A 24960-nucleotide genomic window follows, 5' to 3' on the forward strand; every position below is an offset into this window, starting at 1 on the left:
CTTACAATGGATAAATGCACTGCTGCCACGTTCACTCTATTTTTTAAATGTGTTTAAATTGCCTGAACTTTTACCAATCTCTACATGGGATGTTTGGATAGGAGCAGAGAGCAAATAAAACCATCCTCTTTATTTCTTCCTTCCTTATTTCTACCCGCACTGAGATCAAAAATGTGCTTTTGAAGAGGGCACCGACTAAGACAAGGACAAAAATATGAAGCTACCCTCAAACCATCTGACCTGAAATCTCTTCCCTGCCCAGCAGAGCAGGATTGATTCAATCGAGTCTGGTACAAACACATTACGGGTGCAGACGGTCACATTGGGGTAACATATTGGGAAAATCCCAATTCCATTTCCACCCCTTCTAAACCATGACAGTCAATATTTATTTGAGCACCAGCCCCTATATTCACAACACATGGTTCACCAGTTTCACCAGCTGATCTGTCATCAGTAAATTAGGGGGTTGTACTGTTATTTTCAATATTTTAATATTCAAAGATTTCCATGTGTCTATTCCATTTATCCCAGGTTGTAAGTGGAGTGATTATTTAATACCATAATGTGAAGCTATAGAACTACAGATCAGACTCAAATCGACAAAACACATTTTAAAAAATACATCAACATTTATTGCTTTTTGTCATAGATTCAATGGTAGTCTCAGATAAATTACGAACACATTTTTTAAAAAATAGAAAATGGTTCTGAATTACAACTATCCCAAAAATATTAAAACATTTTCTTTAGACTTAAACAACCAAAATGTAAGACTATTATAAGACTATAACTTAATTTTTTTTAAGAAAGGCACACAGCCACGATCCATATTGACCACTAAGTTACAGTAGATGGTGTAGCCACCAGCTGAAATGAGTCACATCCTGTTAGCAGGCTGCATATCGCGGCATCACGCCACAGCCTGGTGGTAATGAGCTCTGGAAGAATGGTACTACTTTGTCAGTGTTTTCATACAAACAATATCTGAAAATATGTAACAAATGTGTAGTGTTTTAATGTGGCTTTATCTGTTTTAAGGCACGTTTTGTGAATACTAGAAGACCATCAGAGTTGATGACTCAATAGAAAATAACAGAGGAGGTTCTTCTGCGAAACATTAACACTATTATTTCCTAAAATACACCCAGTGTTCAGTAACTTCCTGTCCAAAAGACAACAGGAAAGACAGTCTCTGAGTTAAGACATATGAGGGACTCCTCATTTTGAAGGCACGTTTTGCATCTGCAATGCTACACAATAACAGTAGGAGGCGCCCTGCCGCTAGCCCTTTAAAAAAAACAAACAAACAAACAAACATCTGAGTCAAGAGAAAATAAACTTTGTGTCCCTGAAAAGCAACTTTGCCCTGAAAGACATTGGTAAAACTGAAAAAGCTGAGTGAGTGCAGCTTCCTGCACTCTACGGTGCTGGAGATAGGAAGACGTTAAACAGCACTGCAAAGACCACAAACACGAAATAGCCCACTATACAAATCCAGAAACGAGGGTCTCTGAGCAGCTTCTTGTTGTAGGCGCTGAAGAAGACGTAGCCTACGGTCATCCCGGCCACAATTCCTCCAAAATGAGCCACAAAGGACACCTAAGAGGAGACATGGTGCTGTCAGTTAAACTGGAACAAAGACCCTCAACCGCCGCCTTGAAATGTGAGTCAACAAAAAACAAAAACAGGCAAGACCAGTTTAACAACCACAAGAGAAAATGTGGGGGAGGGGAATAAAAAACCAGGGTTTTAGAATCTAATAATTACAAAAACACTGCTTCCAGGCTTTAAATCTGAATCTGCAGGACTGGGTCAGCATTTAAACATACTGAATAATGGAAGAGCAAGCTGTATGGATAGCTAACAGCACAGAGAGGTATGCATCTACCTGATCTATCAAGTCCCAGCAAGAGCTACTGATCTTGTCTGTAGCCACAAGCAAATAAAGGTCATCAGTGCTCTCAGGTTGGGGGAGGTTAGCTGGATAAGGAGGAGTGGCTCCAGGCCCTTATTTTCATTTTCTGAAAAGCTTTGGTTGATTTTTCCAAGAAAGAAAAGTCGTACCTGTAAACCTTGCTCGTGTTTGATAAATCGTCTGTAAATGGCAAATCCAAAATCGGCGCCAACTGGAAGAGAAGGACGGAAGTAAATTTAACCCTTCCTTTAGCAAAAGAGCCAAAACCCTAACAGTAGAAGAACCTACCGATGATCACTATGACGAGGATACGAAACACTCCGAGGAGAGGGATCATCTCTCGGAAATTCTGCAAATGGAAAACAGTTGTACCGATTTAGCAACATCTTACAAAAAAGCTATATATTTATCTGACAAATTCAACAGGTCCAACTTCCAAAAACACATGTCTGATGAGTTTATTGACCACAAAGCTACTGAGTTATAATCAGTCTGTTTCCAAATTTTCGAAACCTGTCTCTTTGCTGTTTACTAAAGCAGCAAAGTAAACAGATGGCACTTACCACCACTGCATTCATGAAATACCCTCCCATTAGGGCGTAAACGCCCCCAGAGGCCCCCACCAAGGCACTGAGAGGATCAAAGATGGAGCTGGCCAAAGAGCCTGAGGGGGAAACAGCCACAGCTTCAGCACAAACAGGAAAAACCGGCACCAAGACCAGTCAGCTGTCCAGATGCAGCACGTTCAACAACACTAATCATCTGTTTTAAAGGGAGACGCTGGGTGTTGACGCTCACCTGCGAGGACGCCGGCGAGATAAACCATTCCCACTTCAAATCCTTTGTGGACCAGTTCTAATGGGATGCCCAGCAGCAGCTGCATCAACAGGTTGCCCACGATGTGCTCCACACTAGAAAGAGAGAGGCGAAATATATACAAGATGTGCAGGATGATGGACAAAATAACAGACACGCTTAGCCTGCAGCACAGCAGTAAATACATGTGTTGATTAAATGTGATGGCTTTGATAGCCGCACTGTAAGACGTGTAAGAAACTGCTTTAAGAAAGCTAACAATGGCTGCTACCATTGCTAACGACATCCATATCTGCCCATCTTCACAAGGACAAAACAAACCACTGCTAAGCTACGTTAGCATGCCAGCTGATGTCAATTGTTGCTGTTTTTTTTAGGATTATTCATTAAAATGTTTCATGCTGCATACTCACAGATAGTTTAGCCTCTTATTTACGGTAAGTTAGTTGGGATGTCCCGATCCGATCACATGATCGGAAATCGGGCCCGATTACGTGATTTCAGACTCGATCAGAATCGGACATTACCTCCTGATCAGGACTCGGATATATATTTATTAGGGCTCTCAAAGTAAACGCCTTCTGTGCAGGGTGGCCCTGTGTCCTGTAGTGTAGGGGTATGGGTAGGGCAAGAGGTCCTGGTTCGAAACCTTGATGAGCTGCAGCGTGGCGCTTTGGACACACACACACAGACAGGTTTTGCTGCAAGTGAGTTGCTATTTGCCTTTATAGAGAATCGGATTGGGACATGGTATCGGCAGATACTCAAAATCAAACGACTCGGACTCGAGGGCTAAAAAACCTGATCGGGACATCCCTATAAGTTAGCTTAGCTCTTATCCAATGGGCTGACCCACAGAATGTCAGTGTATTACACCATATTCTGTGTGAGCCATCAGAGGGGAGCTGCTGTAGACATTTACCATGTGCACGCTGAGATTGTTTGTGTAATTACTCCACACTGCCAGAAGGGGGAGACTACAATTCTGCACTGTAGCTTTAATAGAATGTCAGAACAAACGCAGACACAGATACAGTAATGTTAAAGAGAGAACAATGTCTGTATGTGGGAATGATTCAGAGCATGTGCTCATTATAATTAACAATGTCACTCATATGTGTTCGACCAGTTCACTGTTAGTGGTTTCTGGTCTTTCTATTGGTTACACAACTACAAAACATCACAGAGCGTCATTCCTAAATGATCCTGCAGAGTGTCTTTCAGTTAGTGCTGACTGTGTCTGTGGTTCTTTGCTAATGCAGTTTTCCTGTGTGGTCATAACGTCCTGTGTTCTCTGACATGTGACTGTGCTTGACACTTGCAGTGTTTTTACAGATGTTCCAGCATTTCTTAAAATGACTTCCACATATAATTCAAGGCTAATTCTTTGGCTTCATATGACTCATGAAGTAATAGTCTATGGTCACAATCTACCGACGCTAAAATGACCACAAAGTCACAGCATCCATAGAAAAGCCACAATGATCATGAGCTTTACTGCAGGGCCGTGATGCTGCTCTGTGGGATTTTTTTGTTGTTTACACTGACTGGAGCTCTTCTCTTATAATTAAGCCCCGCCCATGCTTACCCAGCGTGAACAAACATGTAGGAGAAAAAACGCCAGGCTTCCTCCCTAGATTCAGGCTTGTAGGTTAGAGGGCTTCTCCAGATGCCTTCATCCAGGGTCACCCACTGCTTCTGAGGCTTCCACACAGCATAGTAGATAAACACTGCCAGCTGACGAGAAAGACACAAATATTTCATTCAAATATACATATATCAGGGTACACCTCCCAATCCAAAACAGCTGTGAAAACAATAATGGGAGGAGCAGTGTGGATCCCATCCCCCAGTGTGATCATTCCATACCAGCCTGTAAAGGACTGTATGTTTGGATCTGTGAGAGGATAAAGCAACAACACACAGTAAAGGGGCTGGGTGAGAGTATTCACAGACATTCAGACTGTTACTGACAGCAGACATCTGTGGCAGCAAAGAGTGAGCTGTTCATGGTGAGTGATAAGAAAGAGAACAGTGACAGCCTTCTTTGTATGACTTTATAGCAGATATCTATAAAATGTTAGCTTTCTGTCCCTTTAAGGTATTCATATATACTCAATACAGCGAGCCATCAGGGAGACCAAACCACCTGAAAGGCTCCTCATGTGATCAGACTAGATCAGGTTGGATCTAATGTTCCTGCTTCAAGAAGTGACAGCTCATTAGCTGCCTAATTTGTCTCACCTACCGATGGGTGCCATGGAAACAAGATAATCAATTCCCTCCACCTGACAGAGTGCAACTTATTGGTAACAAAGGCCTTCCTTCAGCTAATACTAAACACAGTGAGTAGCTATTTCAGCCTGTCTTGCAGTGCTAAGACACTTTGTAAGCAGGACCACCACCTTTTCTATAAGATACTATATGTGTATTTATCTCAATCTCACAGTGAAAGGCTTCATGTTTACACACTCAGCAACAGTATCCTAACAGTCAGCGTCCCCTGAATGTGGTCTAACCCTAAAGCTACTCCTTATTATAATGTGGTTTTGGCTGCCTGTACTCCATGAATCAGGACATTCAGAGGAGGCGGCACAGAAAGACATGAACACTCACAAAGGCTGCTCAGTGTGGAACTGCACATTTTCTATCTACCAGTAATAATACCCGTTTGTCAATATTAAACGATATCACATCCAATCTTCCACGACTTCCTTTCAAATGCTGCTCTACTAAATACAATTACAGTAAATCTATACAGTAATTAACACCACGGTGGAAATACGACAAAAGTAGGCTGAGTGATTTATAATTAGCAGCAGAGGATCCATACCGACTGCCCCGGTCCCCCCTGACCCTATGTGTGTCATCATGAGTGCAGGGCAGACCTACCTCTCCGATACTGATGAGGATGATGAAGATAGGGGGCGGGCAGCAGTTGGCTCGCTCTAGGTAGTCTTCGCGTACGTCCTCTGGAAGCATCCACCTGGAGACAGAGTGCTGGAACTTCTCACAACAGCCAATCTTCCTCCTGCTGCCGTCCAGCTGCTCCTCTTCGCTCCTCAATGGCCGCCCGTCTCTGTCCACGGGAAGCGGCTCCTGCTGCTCCAGGTCAATGTCGTCCATCACTGCGGTTGCAGTCCTAAGGAGCAGAGTGTGTGAGGATATTCACCGTGAGATGACATACACAGCAGGCAAAGGGTTAATAACTTCTGTATGAGGTAGCTGCACTGGTCTGAAACCATTTTATGATCATTTTATTATTAACATACTGCTTTAAATATACTAAAATCAATTGTCTTTTCCATTTCTTCTTCTTATCAACTGTAGGAGCAAGACACAAACATGTGTCATACTCATACTTGTGTCACACGAATATGTGTGTGTGCTGACGGTGTCATTTTAGGACATCTATGTGGTCATTGTTAGTCTCATTGTCTCATCTTTTACATCACAATAGTAGTTCAGCATCTATCTGTGTCCCCTTGCATCACTTTGTGGTGGTTTATCATCAATAACGTAACATGGTTTGACTACACAATACAATAATGCAGCATTCGTTTCTATTATGTCTTGCATCATTTGGGACATTTCACTGTTTATGGTAAATTTGTTCTTATTTTTAGGTGCCTGCAGAGCTTCTGATCCAGCAGGTCCCTGGAGCCTGCACTAACATCACATTCCCTGTAATAATCCATTCATGGTAGTAATCTATCTGTCAGAGTCTGAGTGGGAGGTACAGTGTGTGTGTGTGTCTGTGTGTGTGTGTGCCACCCTTAATGTTTACAACGTACCTCCAACAGGCTGGATAGTGTTACACAGGTATGAGTGATACAAACATTGCATTGCTGGGTAGCCAAGAACATTCACCTCCTTATTTTAACTTCTGTAGACTTTTTTTACAACATCACAAGAAGCTGGTAGACTGTAAGTGGCTTTGAAATGGGGAAATAAGATTTTAAAATGGCACCCTTCTCTTGTGACCACAAGTGAATTTCTCTTCTTTACGTCTATAATCAGTACACACAAGTCACCACACAAGAAAACTTCACACTGTGCTGTGTACTGTAGCGTTCCCTGTTGTTGTTTATTCTTATTTAGAGTGTTGGTGTTTAGACAGCAGCAGAACAATAAATGAAAATAAAATACAGTCTGATTCTTTCTCCTGTTTTCATGTTTTCACGGCTCATTTAGATAAACAGTGGCCTACTCACCTACAGCTTCAACAGTAAGATGGCTCCCAGCGGCTCCAACACGCATAAATACTGATCCCACTTAATACAATCGTTAACTTTTGAACTGTGAAAAAACAGCATGTATGAGTCCAGCGGCTGTGCTTGGATAGAGTCTGTCTGTTAAAACGGTGTCTCCATGTTTTCCTTCAGACAAGCGGCGGAGTTCCTCTTCTGACTGGCCGTCCCTTTGAGACTGAAAGAGGAGGAAAAGAAACGCAGTCTGAGATAATTATAGCCCTTTGATTGTTTTTCCCTGCATCAAACTTCCTTCCTCTGCACAAACAAACCTCTGATGCTTCCTCTCAGCAGCACTGAAGACCTTTTTTAAAAACGCGGTCTGGACTGGATGAACGCTTCCACCCCGCGCACTGCAACAGCCACCCTACCTGTTTCCCGGTGCCACACCTGGGGTTCTGTGACGTCACGGACACAGCAGAGCCTCTTTGCAGGCTATTACACACACACACACACACACACATCACAACACACCATGCTCCACTACACCACACTCATAATAATAATAATTTGATAATAAGAAGAAATATTACACAGTCCAATTCAGCAAAGTGCACCGAGGTCCATTTTAATATTAAAGTTGTAGTTACCTATATGTACCGCAAGGTGGCGACAGAGTAAGCAGTTTAAAACAATGGACGGGCTTTAACCCTCAGACCCAAATTTAGAAGAACCTTTTAGATGGTGTCATAGGAAGCCTGTGATGCACAAGTCAGTGATCTTTTTTCCCACTTTTGACATTTTAGTAAGTTTTTAGTGAAATCTTGAATGGAAGCAGAATTTCAGTGATATCACACACATTCTGAAAACACATACAAAACCAGACGGGGTTCATTTGCAGTCCTAACTGTTTATAAAGCCTCATACTACTAGCCTATATATCTGTAAACTCATAATCACACCAAAGTGATACTAATGAATAAATTGATAACTTTTAAATTATTGTGTATACTGTACTGTACTTAAACAGCATTTACAAATCCTGAACAACTGAATAAAAACTTCTGATATATTTATAGCCTCATTCAGTTCAAAGGCAGTTCTGTTCCTCTGAGTAGCAACGCTGGACATTACACCTGCTGCAAAGTATGCTGGTGTAGCATGATGTCTCTGTCCTCTATTAATTGGGAAATGTCCAATCATGTCCTTGCATACTTCTTTTGGTGGGTTTACATTTGTATTTCTGCCTCACAGAACCTTTGGAGACACTATTAGCGATATGAGGTCGATGAAGATTCTCAGTCACCCAGGTCATTTTCATTCAAGGCTAAAACAAGGCAACTGGACTTGTAGTTTTCTTGAGGACGTTCCGCTGCTCCTCCAAGCAGCTTCATCAGTTTCCTGAACAGGACTAAGTGATATCACACACACACCATGATCTAGTCAACTCTGATGAATCATTTTAGTGATAGTCAATTATAACTACTCTTACAGATTTGTAAGAATCCACACATTGCAACAAACAGGTAAACAGTTTATCCGTATGTGAACTATGCCGGTTCTTAAACCAAAAGTCCAGTAAAACTAAAATTTAAGCAACAATACAGCCTAATCTAATCCTCTGATGAACATTGTCATTTTATAGTTATATCAACCTTAAAAAACAAACAAATCTCATTTAAAATATAACAATCCAAGGCAACAGGGTTTTAGTCACAGAACTTTTATTTTTTTCAAAAGGGAGAAAAATCCACATTCTCAGGTTGTGAGGAGGAAAGGAGAGGTGAGTGGGACAAGATGAGAAGCAGGAGCCATTAAATACAGCTGCTGGGGGGTTATACAGAATTATCACGAGCCAATAAGCTTTTTCTACAGCGCCAGCGAGAGATTTGACAAACATCTGCTTTATTCAGGATGTCTGGAAAGAGCATATCAACAAAAAGAAAAAAATGTGGGGAAAAAGAGCAGGCTTCATACATATGTTTCTCTCCGATTCTTCTAACTTTTGGCCAGCAGCAATAGTTTTAAAATAAGAAACCAACTTTTAAAAAGTGGAGAAACCATGGCACCCAACAGTTTGGAAGGAGGGGAGGGAGGGAGGGAGTAGAAGAAGGGGGCGTATTAGGGAAATAAAATGTAAATCAAGACGGAGAGAGGCAGCAGAAGAGCAGCCATCTTGTGAGAGGAAACTGGGATCTCATGGATGGGAGCTCAGGAGACATCTGAAACAAAATGATGGGTAATGTAAATAAGAGGATCCTTTCCCACAGACACAACATGTGTATGTATGTATAATGTAGGAAATGATACTTACAACTAGCAGGTCGGGCTCCGTATCTTCGCATGATCTGGTCTTGTGTGAATTTCACAAAAGATTCATATTGTTCTGCAAAGACATGAAGGAGGGGGCGAGACTATGTAGTCAGTATGTGTGACCGTTTTAAAATGCAGTCTTCAGATGAAAATTATTTACATACACACACATTTCCAAGATTTTTATCCACAGCTTTAAAGAGTGGTAGCTTAAAAAAAAGTATTAACAGTGCAGCCAGACTCATAAAACACAGCAGCAGTTTTTGCAGACACTGGCTCTTTGTGCTGAACATTGCCCACAAACATCTGTTTATCAGTCAGTCGTGAACTACTGATCACTTATTTCACAACTGGGTAGTCGTCTTACTAATGGGATGGGTTGGCTTCTTTTTTAAGTATGTACCGTACTCATTTACTCAGTGGTGCAGTCTGATGCATGCTGCATGATTTTGTAAGAGCGCCAACTTGATGTTAGTACCGTCATTTGTAGACCCTGTTTAAATTCTGGATTTTAATGTGACAAAAATTGGAAACCAAGTGTGAATGCAGGTCTAAAAATCGGAATAACAAACTGCCCGTTTTTTAAAAAATTTACTTTAATATGGACACAGAACAAAGTTGCTTCAGTTGCTACACAACACTGGACTTGTTGACTTCATCTATAACAGAATCTCATTTAATGTCTGTTTACAGTCTTGGCATCTACAAGCACACATAAACTGAGGAAACTCTGAAAGGATGTTTCTCATTATGCAGTGACTACCGTACTTCACTGCTGACAAAAAACATAATGTTCTCATGACCAGCGGGTCTTAAAAATGAAAGCACTGTGGGTTTAAGGAAGGGGGATGCCTACCTGCGAGTTTTGTGTTAAGGATCTGTTCGTACTCCTCACGGATCTTCTCCTCGTGGTCTTTGAGCAAGCGCTCGCACAGGTAGCTCACTTGCTTGAGCGTAAACGAGGGCTGGTCCTTCCTTGAGGCACCTGAAAAAGTCAACATGCAGATCAGCTATAAACAGGCTGAATCACTCATGTCCCTAATGCAGCAATAAGTCACAGGGAGAGGTGGGAAAAAAAGGTGCTCAGTCTGATGCAAATTTACAGCTTTGCTTTCTGTCCTCTATCACCTCTGCTAGACCAGCAGGGTGAGCGTGTTCCGAGTCTCCCCAGTGCGTCGGACAGACTGTGACTGGAGCCAGCTTTAGCTTGGTGATTCATTACCCAGCGGTCTTTGAGGTCTGCTATGAGCCGGATAGACTAAAATGTTTGTAAATCATAGTGGAGGATGGCAGAAGGTTTAATGTCAGCCTCAGAGACATAAGGAGGCTGGGTATTAGGGAATGGTCCAGTCATTGTAATATATGAGACCATCCTAGAGAGAATCAAATGGTGCAGGAGCCCGAGGGCCTCCAGATGGGCGTACAGCACACACATTAACAGGAAAACTGTCCTTAACACATCACACTGTCCTGCTGTTACTGTGGCACATAGAAAATAGGATCAATGTACAAATCAATTACCTTCTGTTTTTTCCATACACATACACAAAAAAAGGCTGAAGAACCAACACAATGCCAGCTGGTAAAGCCTGCCTCCATGGACTGCCATTCAGAAAAATGTTCTCTGAGGATTAATCATTGCCTGTCTGGGTTTAGTCTTAGACTTTACTACAAACAATATCTGGTTTCAGTTTAAAAAGATGAGATCTTATTTCATTCTTCATCTTCATCTCACATCTCTAAAATCAAAATAAAGGCAAGTCATGACACTGGTTTTAATTTTCTGTTATGTTGATGCAGGAAACTATATCTCAATAGACAACAGATTCATTACATTAAACACTGAGAACATTACAATAAATACATGTTCACATGGGAATGACCTCTCCATTACACATGCTACAAACTAACATCTGGAATTGCACTTTGTCCGATTGATTTATTGAGCAGGAGCAGCAGCCATCCTCTGAGAAATGAGAACCTATTTATCACTTTGTTTTTTTGTGTGTGAAAATTAGCCCTAGCAACTGGATTACTAAATGTTTGTTTGACGTTGTTAATGTCAAATCATGGACAAAATAAAGCATGTTTGACCACATTTACCTCAAATAACTAGAATTCTTGCACACAATTACAAAAATCTAGAAATCTTCTTGTCCAGTTGGCCATACAGAATACAGTAATTGTGGTTCAGTACCCTTTACATTTGCATGGCACCGAGCAACATGTTCACACTATGTTCATAGTGTGCATCCACACACAGCATCTATTGGATGTGTTTACAGTCTATGGTAGCATCTCCTACCTGGTGGGGAGCTGGGAGCATTGAGGGAGGAACTGGGGCTGGGGGCGTCACTGGAGCTACAGGCCTCGGTCTGGTTGAAAGCTCCTTCCAGCTGCCGCCGCCTCTGGATCCGGCTGTACTCCTGACGAAGGTTCTGGAAGATTTGTTCTACAGAAAAAAAAAAGAAACAAACAAAAACAGGAACAAGGTCAAAAACAAGCAAGGACATTTGCTCACATGTGGTCTAACCACTGCATGGAAAATGTGGTAATATGAACTGCAGTCCCAGTGGTCTCACAAAGAAAATGCATTCCAGGCACTGGACTTCTCTCATGTAATGAATAAAAAAATGCAAACAAATGTGCTGTCAGAGTTTCAACAGAATCTGACTCAGTGTAATGCTCGGTCGTGAAACACTAACATTCGAACAACCGCTTCCTGTCCCACAGTGCAACCCACAGCACAGCAAACACACCGCTGAATATACCCCAGCATGAACAAGGACCATTACAGGAAGGCTCATCACACAGCCTTCTTCATACAAATTACTACCCTGCTCACTTCCTGTGTGTTCTCTATCACAGCCTGACTAGCAACAACAGCTACTAATACAGCTGAAACACATACGCCCACAGCTGACTTAATGCTGATCTTGTGATTGTATCACTTTCACTTCTCTTTTAAAGTCCTCCATGATGTCAACACAATGCCAAGCTGAAGCTGGTGGACAGACTGAACCATAAGCTGAAAGCATAAATCACATTCTCTGCTAGGCTGTAACAAGTCAAAAGCCTTACATGTATCTAAGGCTTGATACCTGAGGACTTTGTGGATATGCTGTAAACAAGCTGGTGACAAAAGAATTAGTCGTTTTAGATAAAGTTATGTGTAGATACATGTGTAGATATAACCCTGCAAATCCTGACAATTCATATTATAATTGAACTTAAGTCACTGTCATCCTCGCACTTTGTAGTTTTTTATTATTTCTTGATGAATCATTTTTACTGCAGGTATTTGTGTGTAAACCCTGTCAATCCTCATGGTAAACCCCATGCTGGCCTGTGTCAAACAGCTTAAACATGGGCCAAAGCTGCTCACAGATATCTAATTACAAGGTTAAAAGGGTTCTGGGAAAACACAAAAAAAACACTGTGGCCTCAGCAGCTGATAACCAAATGCAGAAGGGGGACGTTATCTTGTTCGATGTACACAGGCAGGAAAGTCTGTGTACATGCTGCACCTCAATCTGAGGAACAGCGCCTCATTTATCTTGGGTGGGAAGAGAGATTGAGAAGTAATGCTGCTGTGTAGCCTGCTCACCAGTAAGCTTGTTTGGACGGGGAATAAAGCAGGATTTTCACCACAGGGAAGTTTAAGGTAGTCATTTTACACATGATTGCATGTGATTTAGCTGATGCCCTGACAGAAACCCCAGCTTCTACCCCTCCTCTAACTGGAGGTGGCCTGGCCTCTAGAAACTTAGTATTATCAACACACTACCATAATCTGACAGGCTGTGTTTGTTTAGGTAGTGCTGAACAAACCATTCGACTGCAGAGAGAGAACAACATCCAAAAGCCACACAGGGCTGGAATTCATTGGTTGTCTCGTAGACTGGCAGTCAATCAGAAACCGTTTAATTAAACAGAAAAATACCACAGTTCTCAGCTTCTGTAGTGTGCCAGTAATAATACCTACCAAACAGGCTTATGACAGTGCGTACAAACAGTACTCTGACACACTAGTCTAAGCTTAATTAGGGTTAAGAATGACAAGCTAGAGCTGCCTTTTACTTCACCTGAGGTAAGACGTTGGATTTATATCCTAATACTAGTAAACACATGGCACCTGCATCTGATCGAAGTTTGAGAGCTCCTCTATAACCCTAGACAAAAGCTAATGAACACTTTATCATTCTATAATCCGGCAGTACTCTTTCCTCCACCGCTCATGTCTGATTATCAGAGATAATAATATAAGAGAAAGAACATATTAAGGAGATTTTTGTGTCTGTAAGAGACACAGGATGCTACTGATCTCGCACCTCTGTTTACCTATTTCCTAGGGGAAACCCTATGTTAGAAAAAGGGAACTCAAAGCCGCTGTTTAAATAAATCAAGTATGGCAAGCATGACAAAGTAAGCTGGATCAAGGCGCAAATAAAATCTAAAATCTTTGGCTGGTGTAGCAGTTACATTTAATTATAATAAAACTACACTGGCAGGTTTTATTTTAAAAAAAAATCGTGTTTCCTGGATCCATCTGAATGACAGGCAAAAACCATCTCCTGCTGCATGTCACTTCCAGCTTTGCCAACTACTAGTAGCTCAACAGAGGGCGTTGCTTGGCAACAATGACTGTGCCACAACCAGGCCAAGCAATCAATCACAGAGACTTCCGGGAGCCAGGGGAACATAGTAGAGAAAGCCTCGGCTAAAAAGCTTAGGGACAGGCCAAACAGTGAATACAACAGGAGATTGGCTAGATAGATTGGACATGGTGGTAGAGAAAAAACAAAGCTGACTCATTTCATTTCACCCTCCACTGCTAAAGGATTGTGGGGGGAGGTGGGTTTCAAATGTCCCAAATGCCAGGAAGTAGGCTGTGATGTATTACGGGTCAGTTCAAGTTGCCCTTGAATTTAAAACTCACAACTTTTACTTTAGAAACAGCAGAAACAGGACGACTCTTTACTAAAGAGATTTCTACAGAACAAATGCAAATCATTTTCAGATTATCTGATCAAATCTGGTGGGGAGATGTAGGGATCAATAATAGCCGACAGCCTCATCGAGACTTTGGGCCTTAACCGTGATCTGTAAACCTTTCAGTCTGAGCTGTATACCTGACACGAGACAGCTTGTCCAGCCTTTTAGGCAACATGTGCCTGGAAAACACCAGGCTCATCTGTCATCTGGATGGATTTCACTGAGACACGAGCCCAGACTGGCAGGCCAGAAATTGGGCAGATGACCATGTGAATCCATCCACACTATGAAATAATTACCCGAATGTACCTTGACCGTCAAATACCTGTTGTCTCGCCAGCACACAAAGCCTTGCTCTCCCAAGAAAACCTGACAAGCATGTGTGGGTAGAGCTGGGTGGGAGAGATGATAGCTGACCTTTTGCTAAATACAAAACTGCTTTCACTTGGCAAACCACATTAGAAAGACAGGCACGCAGTGCCACTCCCACAAGGGGGCCTCTTTCGGTGAAGGTGAGCATACTATCAGTCAGGTATTTGGACCTCATGTCTGAAACGGACAAATCTTCAACCTTGCAGCTGCTGTGCTTTTAATTCAGACAGGCTGATATGCAACACACAAGGTGCCTGCTGGATTCCTAACATAAAGTTCAAGCGAGCCGTCAGGCCAGAGATGATTCATTTTGTGTGCTAACATGCAATACAGTCTAGATTTACTACTAAGATCAAAATAAGAAAGTCAGGTCATTACAAATCCCAAAAATAAACACTGTTTAAAGATGCGGTGATAATGTATTTTTTTACAGTGTAAACTTCAGAACAATGAGTGTAAATTTAATAAATGACACAGGGACAACATTTAAAATGGAGGAAATCAGACTCCTTACAGTGTACTGTACTGTGCTACAGCCAGACTTCTTATGATAAGTACATGATGCACACAGTGACTAGAAGACAGCATCATGGTACTGGAAGCAGAGCTCCTACTTGTAATACTTGTGTTTCAGGGATGAAGGAATCCATAACTTAAAGACCATTCAGCATTTTTTAATTAGCATTCGAAAAGCAAGAGGATTAGACCTCAGTGCTGTCCTGCTGCCAAACCTTACTGACTGGCATATATACAATAACCCACCACACAGCGGTGGAGACAGCAATCATCTTGTCTACTTGTGCGCCCCACACCCGTCCGCTCACTGTGGTGCTGCATTTTTAAGTAAATGGCAGAGAAGAGAGGGGGCATAAAGGAAGTGAACAATGCCTTCCAGACCCCGAGGAGGAAAAGGAATGGCTGTGGTGCACAATGTTAACCCCCCACCACCTCAATGCAAGACAATTATGGCACTACAGCTAAGGGACATTGCCCAGCTCCTAATTAACTGCCTGCTGCTGTGATGCCATTTGTCTGGGAGAGCCAACAGGCTGGGTGATTGTTACCAAGGTGTTGAAGAGAAAGTAAAATCTTTTGTTTATTCAAATCAGTTTGTAGATTCAACTTTAATTTAAGGTATTCCTTCATATAAGTGTCAGGATCATCCTTATCATAGATAAAAGATGTTTGCACAAAGCTAATGAGGTCATGTGTATTGTTAGAATGCTAGAAACGGTCCTTGATATAACTAAGCAAAGAATTACTCTTAAATATTTTCATGGGCAACATTAGCATGTGTAAGCTAGCTCAGACAAGTATGAAAACAGTAAGTGGCGAGAAGCCATAAGCGAATACTTACAGAGCCACTTCCACTTTAAAGCGTGTACTAATTTATTGTGATCAGTAATATGATCTGTGAACTTAGCGCCGACATTCCCCTTTCTAGCGTTAGCTTAGGTAGGCTAAGGGTTAGCTTCCAACCCCCATTCTGATTCTCTCAAGTAGCTAGCTATCCATTCCATTCCACTCCACCCAAACCCCCTCCCCCATGACACCCACCCTGAAACGCAGAAAAAGAACGTCAAATTCGGGGTACATGTATACCTGGGGTGAGCCGGTGTTCCCCTCCCATGGCCGGAGGAGACATCGAATGCGCCGAGCTGTCGACTGGGGGACGGAGGTTGCATCTTTGCGGGGACGGAGTGCTTGGAGTCCCCGGTAGTGGATTGCACCTTCTCCGCTTGGGAGACTGGGGACTGAGGAGGGCCTCAAACTCCATCGACCGCTTTAACGTTGCTCCACAAGCCATGTTAGCTAAACAAAACGGAACGAAGTAAGTAGGAGAAAAACGACCCTCAGAGCTGGGGTTTAACGCCGGCAGTCTGCGCGTTGCTCGAATTTCTTTTTCGCCTTTCTTCCTCTCCACAACAACGGGTCTTCTTCTCTGAGTAGGAGCCAACTGCCGACCCTGCCTGCTGAATTTTTAAAACGTCACAATGGCAGCGCCTACCACTGCAGGCCTGAGGGGGGGAGGTTCAAAAACATTTACAACGAGTGTTTTGTATTTATCGCGACGTGACTTGTTATTTTATAGATATCTTCTTTTTAATACAGAAACTAATCTTCAGCGTAATAAAATGTGGATTCTGAGGTATTTTTCTACGAGTTCGTAGAGTGACTTCCGGCCGCGCACCCCTATTGTTGCTGTTGATCGTTTACTGCTGAACTCAAATTGTAGGTTCACGAGACGTCTGGTGGCGGTGAGCAGGTAAATCAAGCAGATTAAAGCTCAGCTCCGCCGCGATGTTACACTTTAATCTGCTTTAACACTAAAACAGATCTTCGACCACCGAGATTCATATTTTATTTTTGCACTTAAAACATAATAAACGCTGTGGACATAACATTATGTTAGCTAGGTACAATGGAACTGGCAGGAAACAAGAGTCCATGCATCAATAAATACACACTCACTCACTGGGCTACATGGGTTTTCGAAGTGGCATTGTCTATTATCAATTACCCATCATTGCTCCTCTGGTTAAGACTGTTGGTTTAAGGTAAAATAAGTTTTTGCACATAAGAGAACCTAATACACCGCATGTGTATGTATGGGAATAAGCTTTTCTCTTTTGATATGAAATATGAACAGCAGATGAGTAAGCAAACAAACACATAAAGACTCTGAATCAAGTCTTACAGTTGAATGGTGGAAAAAAAGTTCTAACAGTGAAACATCAACAGGTGTTTTTGAACTTTTTGTCTCCTGATGTGCACCTGTGAGTATGAATGCATGCATCAGTATGTGCTCGCCTGCAGCTGCCACCATTGCAAAGATTATTCTAGTGTCTGAGCTTGTTCTCTTCCTGCTGTGCCCCATTCACCTCAGCACACTGCTTGAATTCATGCGGTGAGCATTGTGTGACATTCTCCTGTGCATGGGGCTTTGTAGGGGTCCCATGGCATTCATGTGCACAGAGCACAGGCGACCCATGAGGTCATCTGCTCCTGCATGCTTGTACAGCTTAAATGTAAAGAAGCTTACGAATAACAACCTAAAAGTCAGCAATTCGGTGTAAAAGGTATTTTACATGAGGCATCGAAGTAATTCCTTAGAAATGATCCGTCCTTATACATATCATCACAAAAATGGTGCCTAATAAAACGCCTCGTGTGCTAATTACGTTCATACATTGCAATAACACAATTTTAATAGTAACATTTGCGATGTTCTAAATAATCCCTAATGTTTTTAAGATTGAATGTGTAATGGTGCCGAACTAATTCTTCTTCCAACACTGTTGTAATTGCACATTAAACCCAATATGCTGCACATTTAGACTCTTCAGGCTTAAATGTTTTTATTCCATAGTTCCATGAGTTGTTTTCTTTTGTGAAAAGACAAGCTAGAAGCTATGCTAACACTAGTAATTTAAGGTCACTGAGTTCCCCCATCCCCCTTTATGTGTTAGAGACAAGAGACAGCTCACACTGAAATAATATACATATATACATACATATACACACATTTTCCTGTTGTCTGTTTATGTGTGTGATGTATTTATGGGTGGTTGGATGATATATTTCTAGGAAAGAGACAATGCTATTGGTGCATTCAAGGTCCATTCTTATCTATACTGGAGAAAAGGCAGAAGTCTCAGGGGAAGGTCCAGTTTTGGGGTGAACTTTCCATTTACTTTTGGTGATTCTTACATGACAAATGTAAAAGTTTCTTAATGTTAATGTCATTTAATGTCTGTAAGTTGATGACAGTTCACCGTTTCTGAGACGGAACTAAGTCGGTTCGTTCTGGCTCTGGGCAGCTCCTCCTCAGTGAAAACAGTCCAGTTGTTGTTTTCTGTAGAGGGTGGTCCAGCTGATAGGTTTGCTGTAGATTTTTTACATCTCCCTATTCCACACAGCCTTTGTAGTAACTGCTGGAGAGCGACTCTTAGCTCTCGGCAGCGCAGGGCATACAGGAGCGGGTTGATTGCAGAGTTGAGCAGGCAAAGAGTGCTGCAAAAGGCGAAGGCCCTTTGTTGGGTATGGGTCAGGAGCATTGAGACATCAGTTAGCATGAAGGAGAGCGCAGGAAGCCAGCAGCCCACCAGTATGAGCAGGATGAGGCCAAAGGTGCGAGCCAGCCGGATATCCATCCTCATGCGGGCCTGCCCTGTTCCTGCTGCTACCTGGAGGATGGTCATGGAGGATTCATGGCGGTGTGCCTTCCACAGGATGAGGGCGTAAGCCCCTAAAATGAGTGCTAGAAACACCAGGATGAAGCTGGTCCAGCAGGCCAGGTATGCTTGGCTGATGTAGGGAAACAAGCGAGAACATGGTAGGTCTAAGCCAGTGGGACACCTCCAGCCCATCAGAGGCAAAAAGGAGATGAAGATGGTGGCGCTCCAGAGAATCAGAAGGCTTAGCAGGGCTCTGCGGCGCGTCAACAGCACCTTGTAGCTAGAGGCCTGGTGGATACACAGATAGCGATCCAGAGCAGTCAGCAGTAAACTCCCTACTGAGTTAGTGAAGGCCATGGTGACACCCCCGAGCTTGAAGAGGTAGGCTGTGGGACCGTCACTGTGGCGAAAGAGGTGGAAGTCTAAAAAGCTGGTGGTGAAGAAGCAGCTGGCAAAGACGTCAGCCAGAGCGAGGCTGCCGATGAACAGATAAGAGGGCCGCTGTCGCAGAGAGCCCGTGGTGACGATCACACTCAGCACAAGAGCGTTTTCCAGCAGTGTGACAGGACCTGCCAGGAAGCAGATGGAGCCAATGGCCGTCTTCTCTGCTTCAGTCAGGACCATGTAGCACTCTAGATTCTGACAAGACATATTACCTGCAAGGAAACACAAACATATATCAGTCTTAATATACAAGTGACCTGAAATGTTTATTTTATATTCTATTATGAAGGCTACATACCCATTAGTGATGAGGAACTGCTTATGGCTTCTGTTTGGCCTAAAAAAGTGGAAACCTCCGAATCCTCCATTTCAACTGAAGATTAAGATTAAATTAAAGTATTTAAATGTGTGGTTCTTTACAGATGGTTATACATGGACCTATACTTGGAGGTGTTTCACTTTAAGTACAAGAGACGGGTAACTTCCTGTGGAGAAACAAATAAAGTATAAAACTTGTCAATATTGATCCTGGAGCTTAAAAGGAACATGGACATCTGTGAGTGAAGACAGAACGTCATTTAGAGATCTGGGCAAACAGACGATGATCATTAGATGATGATACTGGAGCGACCTGCTAGATCGCACTTTAATGCAAGCGACAAAAAACACTTCTTCTTAGATAGATAAATACTTCTCTAATGCCTGTGGGGACCTCAAGAAACAAATACTGAGTGTAGTTCAGCCCCACCTTTCATGTGAATGTTCAGCTTTATGAACAATATGCAAATAAACAGGAAACTCCTTTATTGTCATATGTAACAGGATGCAGACTGCCCCCTGTTGGAAACAAATGGGATTGTATTTTAACAGCTGATGAGAGGAGTGAAGGTCACAACTGAGCTGAACACTCGCCGTAAAGAGCACGCATCACTGGTATGCAATCAATAGATTGAAGTGTGATGTGAGAGGCTTTGATAGGAGTAAATAATGATGTAATAACCTGCAGTGACAAACCTTCAACTGTTTGGCTTAATACATGCACCCAAACACAGAAAAACACTCAAATTAAAAGCATCTTAAAGAGCAGGAGCACAGAGGAAGCACTGGAATAAAAATGATTAGGAAACAATATCATGGCTTTATAGCTTACATCAATTTTGTTTTAAGTCACCATTATTTCTGTTTTTCTTTCATTACAAATGTGACACTTTCTAGAATCTTTCTTATTGACTGGAAGGACAGTATTTCTCAGTTGCACTACAGGCCATACGTGGGGCGGCTCAGAGGATATTACAGCACCTCAGGCGCTTTTTAGAGAACTGCAGAAATCCGACAGAGCTGATGGTGCTCTGTTTTCACTGTTAAAATCTAGTCACCTTTACAAAAAATGAATTTTCTAATCAAGCAAGCAAGCAGCACTTAAAGCTTTTTACAATAAAAACAAACGTCCATTTGTCTTAATCTTAGTCTTTACCCTTAACAGGTGCACTGCAAATGCAGATACAAGTGTTTCTTCATACCATCTTGTTTCAAAACTAACACAAGCCTGTTCTCTTTTAAGCAATTTCACATGTTGTAATAGAAGCAAGTAAAAAAGAGCCGTTACTCAATAGTTAAAAAAATACAGTCTTAGTTCAAAGATACATTCAAAATAATAACATTTAAAAAGAAAAGAAATAACCTTTAAAGAGCTTACCTTATAGAGAAGCTTTGATTTACTGCTACTTTCAGCAGGAAGCTGCAGAAACACAAACCTGCACATCTGACTAATGGCAAAGAGCGCGCATGAGAAGATAAGGAGGATGGCAGCGACACACACACACACACACACAGAGAGAGAGGGAAAGAGAGAAAGAGAGAGAGAGAGAGAGAGAGAGAGAGAGAGGAGGGGGAGACTAACAACAGGGGGATGAAAGACGCCCAAATGGTGCTCTTTTTGAAGTGTCATGACCACAGCTGGAATCTGAGTTCGCTTTTTGTTCCATCACAAATTCACACATTTCAATAATAAAAATTAACCGAGTGCCCTTCATGAACAAAATGTTTCAAGCAGGTGCATCCTGTACAGATAGATTTCAACCACAGCAATTAACCACAGTCTGTGAAGTCTGTAGTGGTTGGTTGCACTCTGGATAGCTCAGAGGTGTGAAAAACAAGTCAATATAAAAGCAGAAGTCCACAGAGGATATGAAGTTATGTGCTTTCTAGCGGACATCCAGTTACATCTAACGTGTTACTCCCCAAGGTCAAGAACATAGTTCCCTGTTGAGGTACAAATATCTGTTGCGACTGTTTCATTTCTGTCGGTGCACCAATTGTTTTTCCTTCCAGCTCTTTTGCTAATTACTTTCCATTCATCTTCATTGGAGAGACAGTATCTCCAATCACACACACACACACATGTAGCACACATTCCTTCCTTGTATCATTGGGTTTATGCTATTTTTAAAACAAATTGGTCCTGTTGTCACAGTAAATTTGCCTTGATTATTTCACTTTTCTTCCTACATGCTCACCCTGTTTAGTGGTGATCCTGGTGTCTATATTAAATGTCTTGCAGCAGCCAGACATATTTAGCAGCAGAGAGTAATGAAGTCAAATTTAAAATGTCTTTTATTTTCCACTGTGCCGCTCAGAGTGTAATACTGCTCGCAGTCCACAAGAGGGCAATGCTGGGCAAACCCGCTTCATTGGATTTTCACCAGGGACCCTGCAGTGAACATGAAAGTTTATTATTCTTCATAGATACAGACTCAATAAGCCGTCTGCTCAGCAATTAAGGTCGTCTAATTTAGACTAAATCCCAGTGGTAAAAATAAAGAACATCAGTTCAATAACAATATAATCAGGTCACAAAATGACTATGTACCTGAGGCAGTCTGTGATGAATTAGCAACCTATTTCATCCTGCTAATTTAAAAAAGAAAAAAGAAAGTGAGCCCAATTACACAGCATCATTAACTGGGACTAACAAATATATTAAATTACACAGGATGGGAAAAAAAAGGTCAAAATGGGGGGTTTGATATTAAAAGTCCGATCTGCCTATTACACTGGTGGACTGGCCTCATCTTCTCCTCCTCTGACCCGATAGATCCAGCAGGCCAGAAGGCTGCAAATGTGATTAGGAGCAGACGGTGCATCTTCAATAAGATTTCTTCTCAGTCATTGCCTGTCCAGGTGCAGCAGAAACACAACAGACAACAGGACAGACTTGAAGCCTGAAATGTTCTGTTATCCTCTGGGTTACATCATCCTGTTACACAATCCCTTTTGTAGAAATCACCCTTTAGACATAAACCTCAGGAACAGGCTTTGCTGCTTCAGATTGATTCGGCTTGAATCCATTAATCAAATTTCCTCCCCTCATTTCCACATTGCCAGACCCTTCAGATGGCAGGATCAGATCACCGATGTGAAAAACATGAGGAAAAATGAACGGATTAAACAGAAATCAAATTACTTTATGCTAGATGCTTTAATAATGATCAATCCAGGCTATTTACCTGACTTCTTACATGAAAAGATTAAATGTTCTCATGTTAAATCAGTTGTCTGAAAACTGACATTTGTTAAATTCCCTCTTACTAAATGAGAAACCGTCACACTTGAAGCATTGTAGAATATAGTTCCATCCTGAAGAGTGTAAGAGAGAACAGGCCTGAAATGTCAAGTCAGTCTTTTTTAAACCCAACATCAAATATCAGAAATATTCATAAGGCATAAAGACTCTTGAAATGAACAGGCCCCGAAAAATCAACAGGGAGAAAAAACTCCATAAAGTCTTAATAAACTCCCATAAAGGACCTGAGTGGGAGTAACAGCCATGTTTTCTTTTAGAAGCTCCTGCAGCCTGAGCACAGGAAATGAATTTGTTTTGTTTCATTTTGTTTTTTTAAAAAAACTGCTCTGATAGAAAGATGTGTGAGTTTGAAGGCCAACAACAAACTGGGTGAACAGCTGTATCAGCAGTATGAGATCTCCAAGGAGAGAGAGAGAGCGGGCTGATGTAATAGGTTAACTGAAGAATTACAATTCTCATGTTTCAAACACATTTATTTTATTTGTGTGCCAGTACTGCACATGTACCCATGGCACCTATGATCCTATCACAGCTTTAATGTATACATTTGAACAGTTAAAGTGTTTACTGCCACAAAGCACGTAGCTTAACTTGTTGCCTAACCTTTTGTTCCGTCACTCCTTGCCTTGGTGTGGGTGTGTTTCACTATTCAAATTCATGTGACTGCTGTGACTGATCTTTTCTTTGGCCCATTGACACCGTATAAACAGCACGAACGACCAATAGCCTCCAGATATCTTTGCCTTCACATGTCTGTGCATGAGAAAAAGTACGAGACACCTTTTGTTTGTTTTTCCATTCCACCTACTGTACAGTCACTGTGACGTGTTCACACTGGTGGCCCTGCTCAACCAGTCAAATATGGAGATCCATTCACCTCCTATGTTCGACCTACAGCAGCTTTCCTGTGACCTACTTTCCATAGATAGCTGAGTCTTGATGGGCACAGCCCCCCATCGAAGGTTGGCTTTGCTGGGGGGGAGTGTCCTTCCGTGGATTTCAGCTAAGAGTCCGGTCTCACACACACACACACTGTGTTGCACAACAAGTTTAAAACTCAGACAAACAAGGGAAGTTGAGTTAACCATGGACTTTGTCTGTTTCTGTTTTTCAAACTTAGACACAGCCATAAAACCTACTGGAGGACATGATCTGAAATAAAAGTACAGCCTACATTTTCAAAAGTAAACTTTTATCAAGTAGAAAATATTACTTTAAATCTATTTAAATCTTAAACCCAGCCTCAGCCTGTATTCTGTTAAAATGTCTTTTACATGTTCTTCTTTAAACAGTTCACATGTAGTCACTAAATTTAGTGCCAGTTAAATACTTTCTTTACTCACTCCCCCACAACATTTGTCCTCAGGACAGTGGAAGCCTGTGGCTCTCGACTAATCAAGCAAAAACATTGGGGGAAGGAAGGAAGGTTGGTTTCTACTTAACGACCTCAAATGATCCAAATGCTGTTTAAAACAAAACCACACTTATATTTCTATAATTGTGGTCTACGTAGTTTGCATGATTGTGTCTGAATAAGTCTTTGTTTCTAAACTCACACACTGACTTTAACATCAGTCCTTCACATTCACTGTAACACTGCCCGTTATATTTATTTTAAAAATGGAAAACTTATACACTTTTATTTCTTTTATTAAAATGGCCGCAGGGTTAAATGAATGGTTAGGGCAGTGGAGATGAGGGGGATGGGCACATTTCACACAAGAGCTGCTGTGTTGTTGGCTGTGTTACAGCCTGTTGCAGCTGTTCTGAAGCAACACAACAGGCTTCAACCTATAAAACCAGGAGCTGTTAACAAAAACATACAGCAGCACAAAACCTGAAACACTTCAACAAATCTAATCAGTGCCGCGACCTGTTAATTGACAATTACATAACACTGACGCTGATGCTGATGCTGTTATACGTCAGACCTTTAGAGAATGTTTCATGTTGTTGTGTTCTTTATAATAAAAGTTTAAATTCTGAGGCTTTAATGGTGGAAAGTGATAGTTTCGTGTTATTTCTCACTTCTCTCGGAAATACCCGAGCCTCCAACAAAGGGAAGGAGAGGAGTGTCCGTCATTGACGTCACCAGTCTGGCAACAGGCTTGAATGCGTCTGCCTCTCTCTTCGCTGATTGGTTCTTCCGTT

At 41.9% G+C, this 24960-nt stretch overlaps 3 protein-coding genes across 5 annotated transcripts; all 3 read right to left on the reverse strand.

Annotated features, from left to right (window-relative positions):
* Positions 1 to 610: 610 nt before the first annotated feature.
* On the reverse strand, positions 611 to 7390 carry rhbdl2 (rhomboid, veinlet-like 2 (Drosophila)). 2 transcript variants are annotated; one of them, XM_028425007.1, is made up of 9 exons: positions 7257 to 7390; positions 6949 to 7162; positions 5627 to 5876; positions 4323 to 4471; positions 2717 to 2829; positions 2482 to 2582; positions 2207 to 2267; positions 2068 to 2129; positions 611 to 1602 (listed from the first exon to the last, which is right to left on the reverse strand). In XM_028425007.1, exons 3-9 carry the CDS (start codon positions 5858 to 5860, stop codon positions 1423 to 1425), a joined length of 900 nt encoding a protein of 299 aa, XP_028280808.1. In that variant the 5' UTR covers positions 5861 to 5876; positions 6949 to 7162; positions 7257 to 7390; the 3' UTR covers positions 611 to 1422. The 2 variants fall into 2 exon arrangements, with proteins under 2 accessions (XP_028280808.1, XP_028280809.1); XM_028425008.1 differs by having other exon boundaries at positions 6949 to 7359.
* Positions 7391 to 8807: 1417 nt separating this feature from the next.
* Positions 8808 to 16569, reverse strand: akirin1 (akirin 1). The gene is made up of 5 exons (XM_028426171.1): positions 16207 to 16569; positions 11543 to 11689; positions 10094 to 10222; positions 9239 to 9310; positions 8808 to 9146 (listed from the first exon to the last, which is right to left on the reverse strand). The coding sequence occupies exons 1-5, from the start codon at positions 16409 to 16411 to the stop codon at positions 9136 to 9138; spliced, it is 564 nt and encodes a 187-aa protein (XP_028281972.1). The 5' UTR covers positions 16412 to 16569; the 3' UTR covers positions 8808 to 9135.
* Positions 16570 to 17295: 726 nt separating this feature from the next.
* On the reverse strand, positions 17296 to 21045 carry cnr2 (cannabinoid receptor 2). 2 transcript variants are annotated; one of them, XM_028425770.1, is made up of 3 exons: positions 20923 to 21045; positions 19525 to 19599; positions 17296 to 19438 (listed from the first exon to the last, which is right to left on the reverse strand). In XM_028425770.1, exons 2-3 carry the CDS (start codon positions 19592 to 19594, stop codon positions 18348 to 18350), a joined length of 1161 nt encoding a protein of 386 aa, XP_028281571.1. In that variant the 5' UTR covers positions 19595 to 19599; positions 20923 to 21045; the 3' UTR covers positions 17296 to 18347. The 2 variants fall into 2 exon arrangements, with proteins under 2 accessions (XP_028281571.1, XP_028281570.1); XM_028425769.1 differs by having other exon boundaries at positions 19525 to 19711; positions 20923 to 21034.
* Between the last annotated feature and the right edge of the window lie 3915 nt (positions 21046 to 24960).

The sequence above is a fragment of the Parambassis ranga genome, chromosome 16, assembly GCF_900634625.1.
Source record: "Parambassis ranga chromosome 16, fParRan2.1, whole genome shotgun sequence".
Taxonomy (NCBI): Eukaryota; Metazoa; Chordata; class Actinopteri; family Ambassidae; genus Parambassis; species Parambassis ranga.

Coding starts and splice junctions, on each gene's coding strand:
- rhbdl2 (XM_028425007.1), bottom strand. CDS start 5,860: ATGGACGACATTGACCTGGAGCAGCAGGAGCCGCTTCCCGTGGACAGA. Junction 4,472..5,626: donor TCCTCATCAGTATCGGAGAG/GTAGGTCTGCCC, acceptor CTTTCTCGTCAG/CTGGCAGTGTTTATCTACTA. Junction 2,268..2,481: donor ATTTCATGAATGCAGTGGTG/GTAAGTGCCATC, acceptor TTCCATTTGCAG/AATTTCCGAGAGATGATCCC.
- akirin1 (XM_028426171.1), bottom strand. CDS start 16,411: ATGGCTTGTGGAGCAACGTTAAAGCGGTCGATGGAGTTTGAGGCCCTC. Junction 11,690..16,206: donor GGAACACCGGCTCACCCCAG/GTATACATGTAC, acceptor TTTTTTCTGTAG/AACAAATCTTCCAGAACCTT. Junction 9,311..10,093: donor CCTTAACACAAAACTCGCAG/GTAGGCATCCCC, acceptor ATGTCTTTGCAG/AACAATATGAATCTTTTGTG.
- cnr2 (XM_028425770.1), bottom strand. CDS start 19,594: ATGGAGGATTCGGAGGTTTCCACTTTTTTAGGCCAAACAGAAGCCATA. Junction 19,439..19,524: donor CAGTTCCTCATCACTAATGG/GTATGTAGCCTT, acceptor GTTTCCTTGCAG/GTAATATGTCTTGTCAGAAT.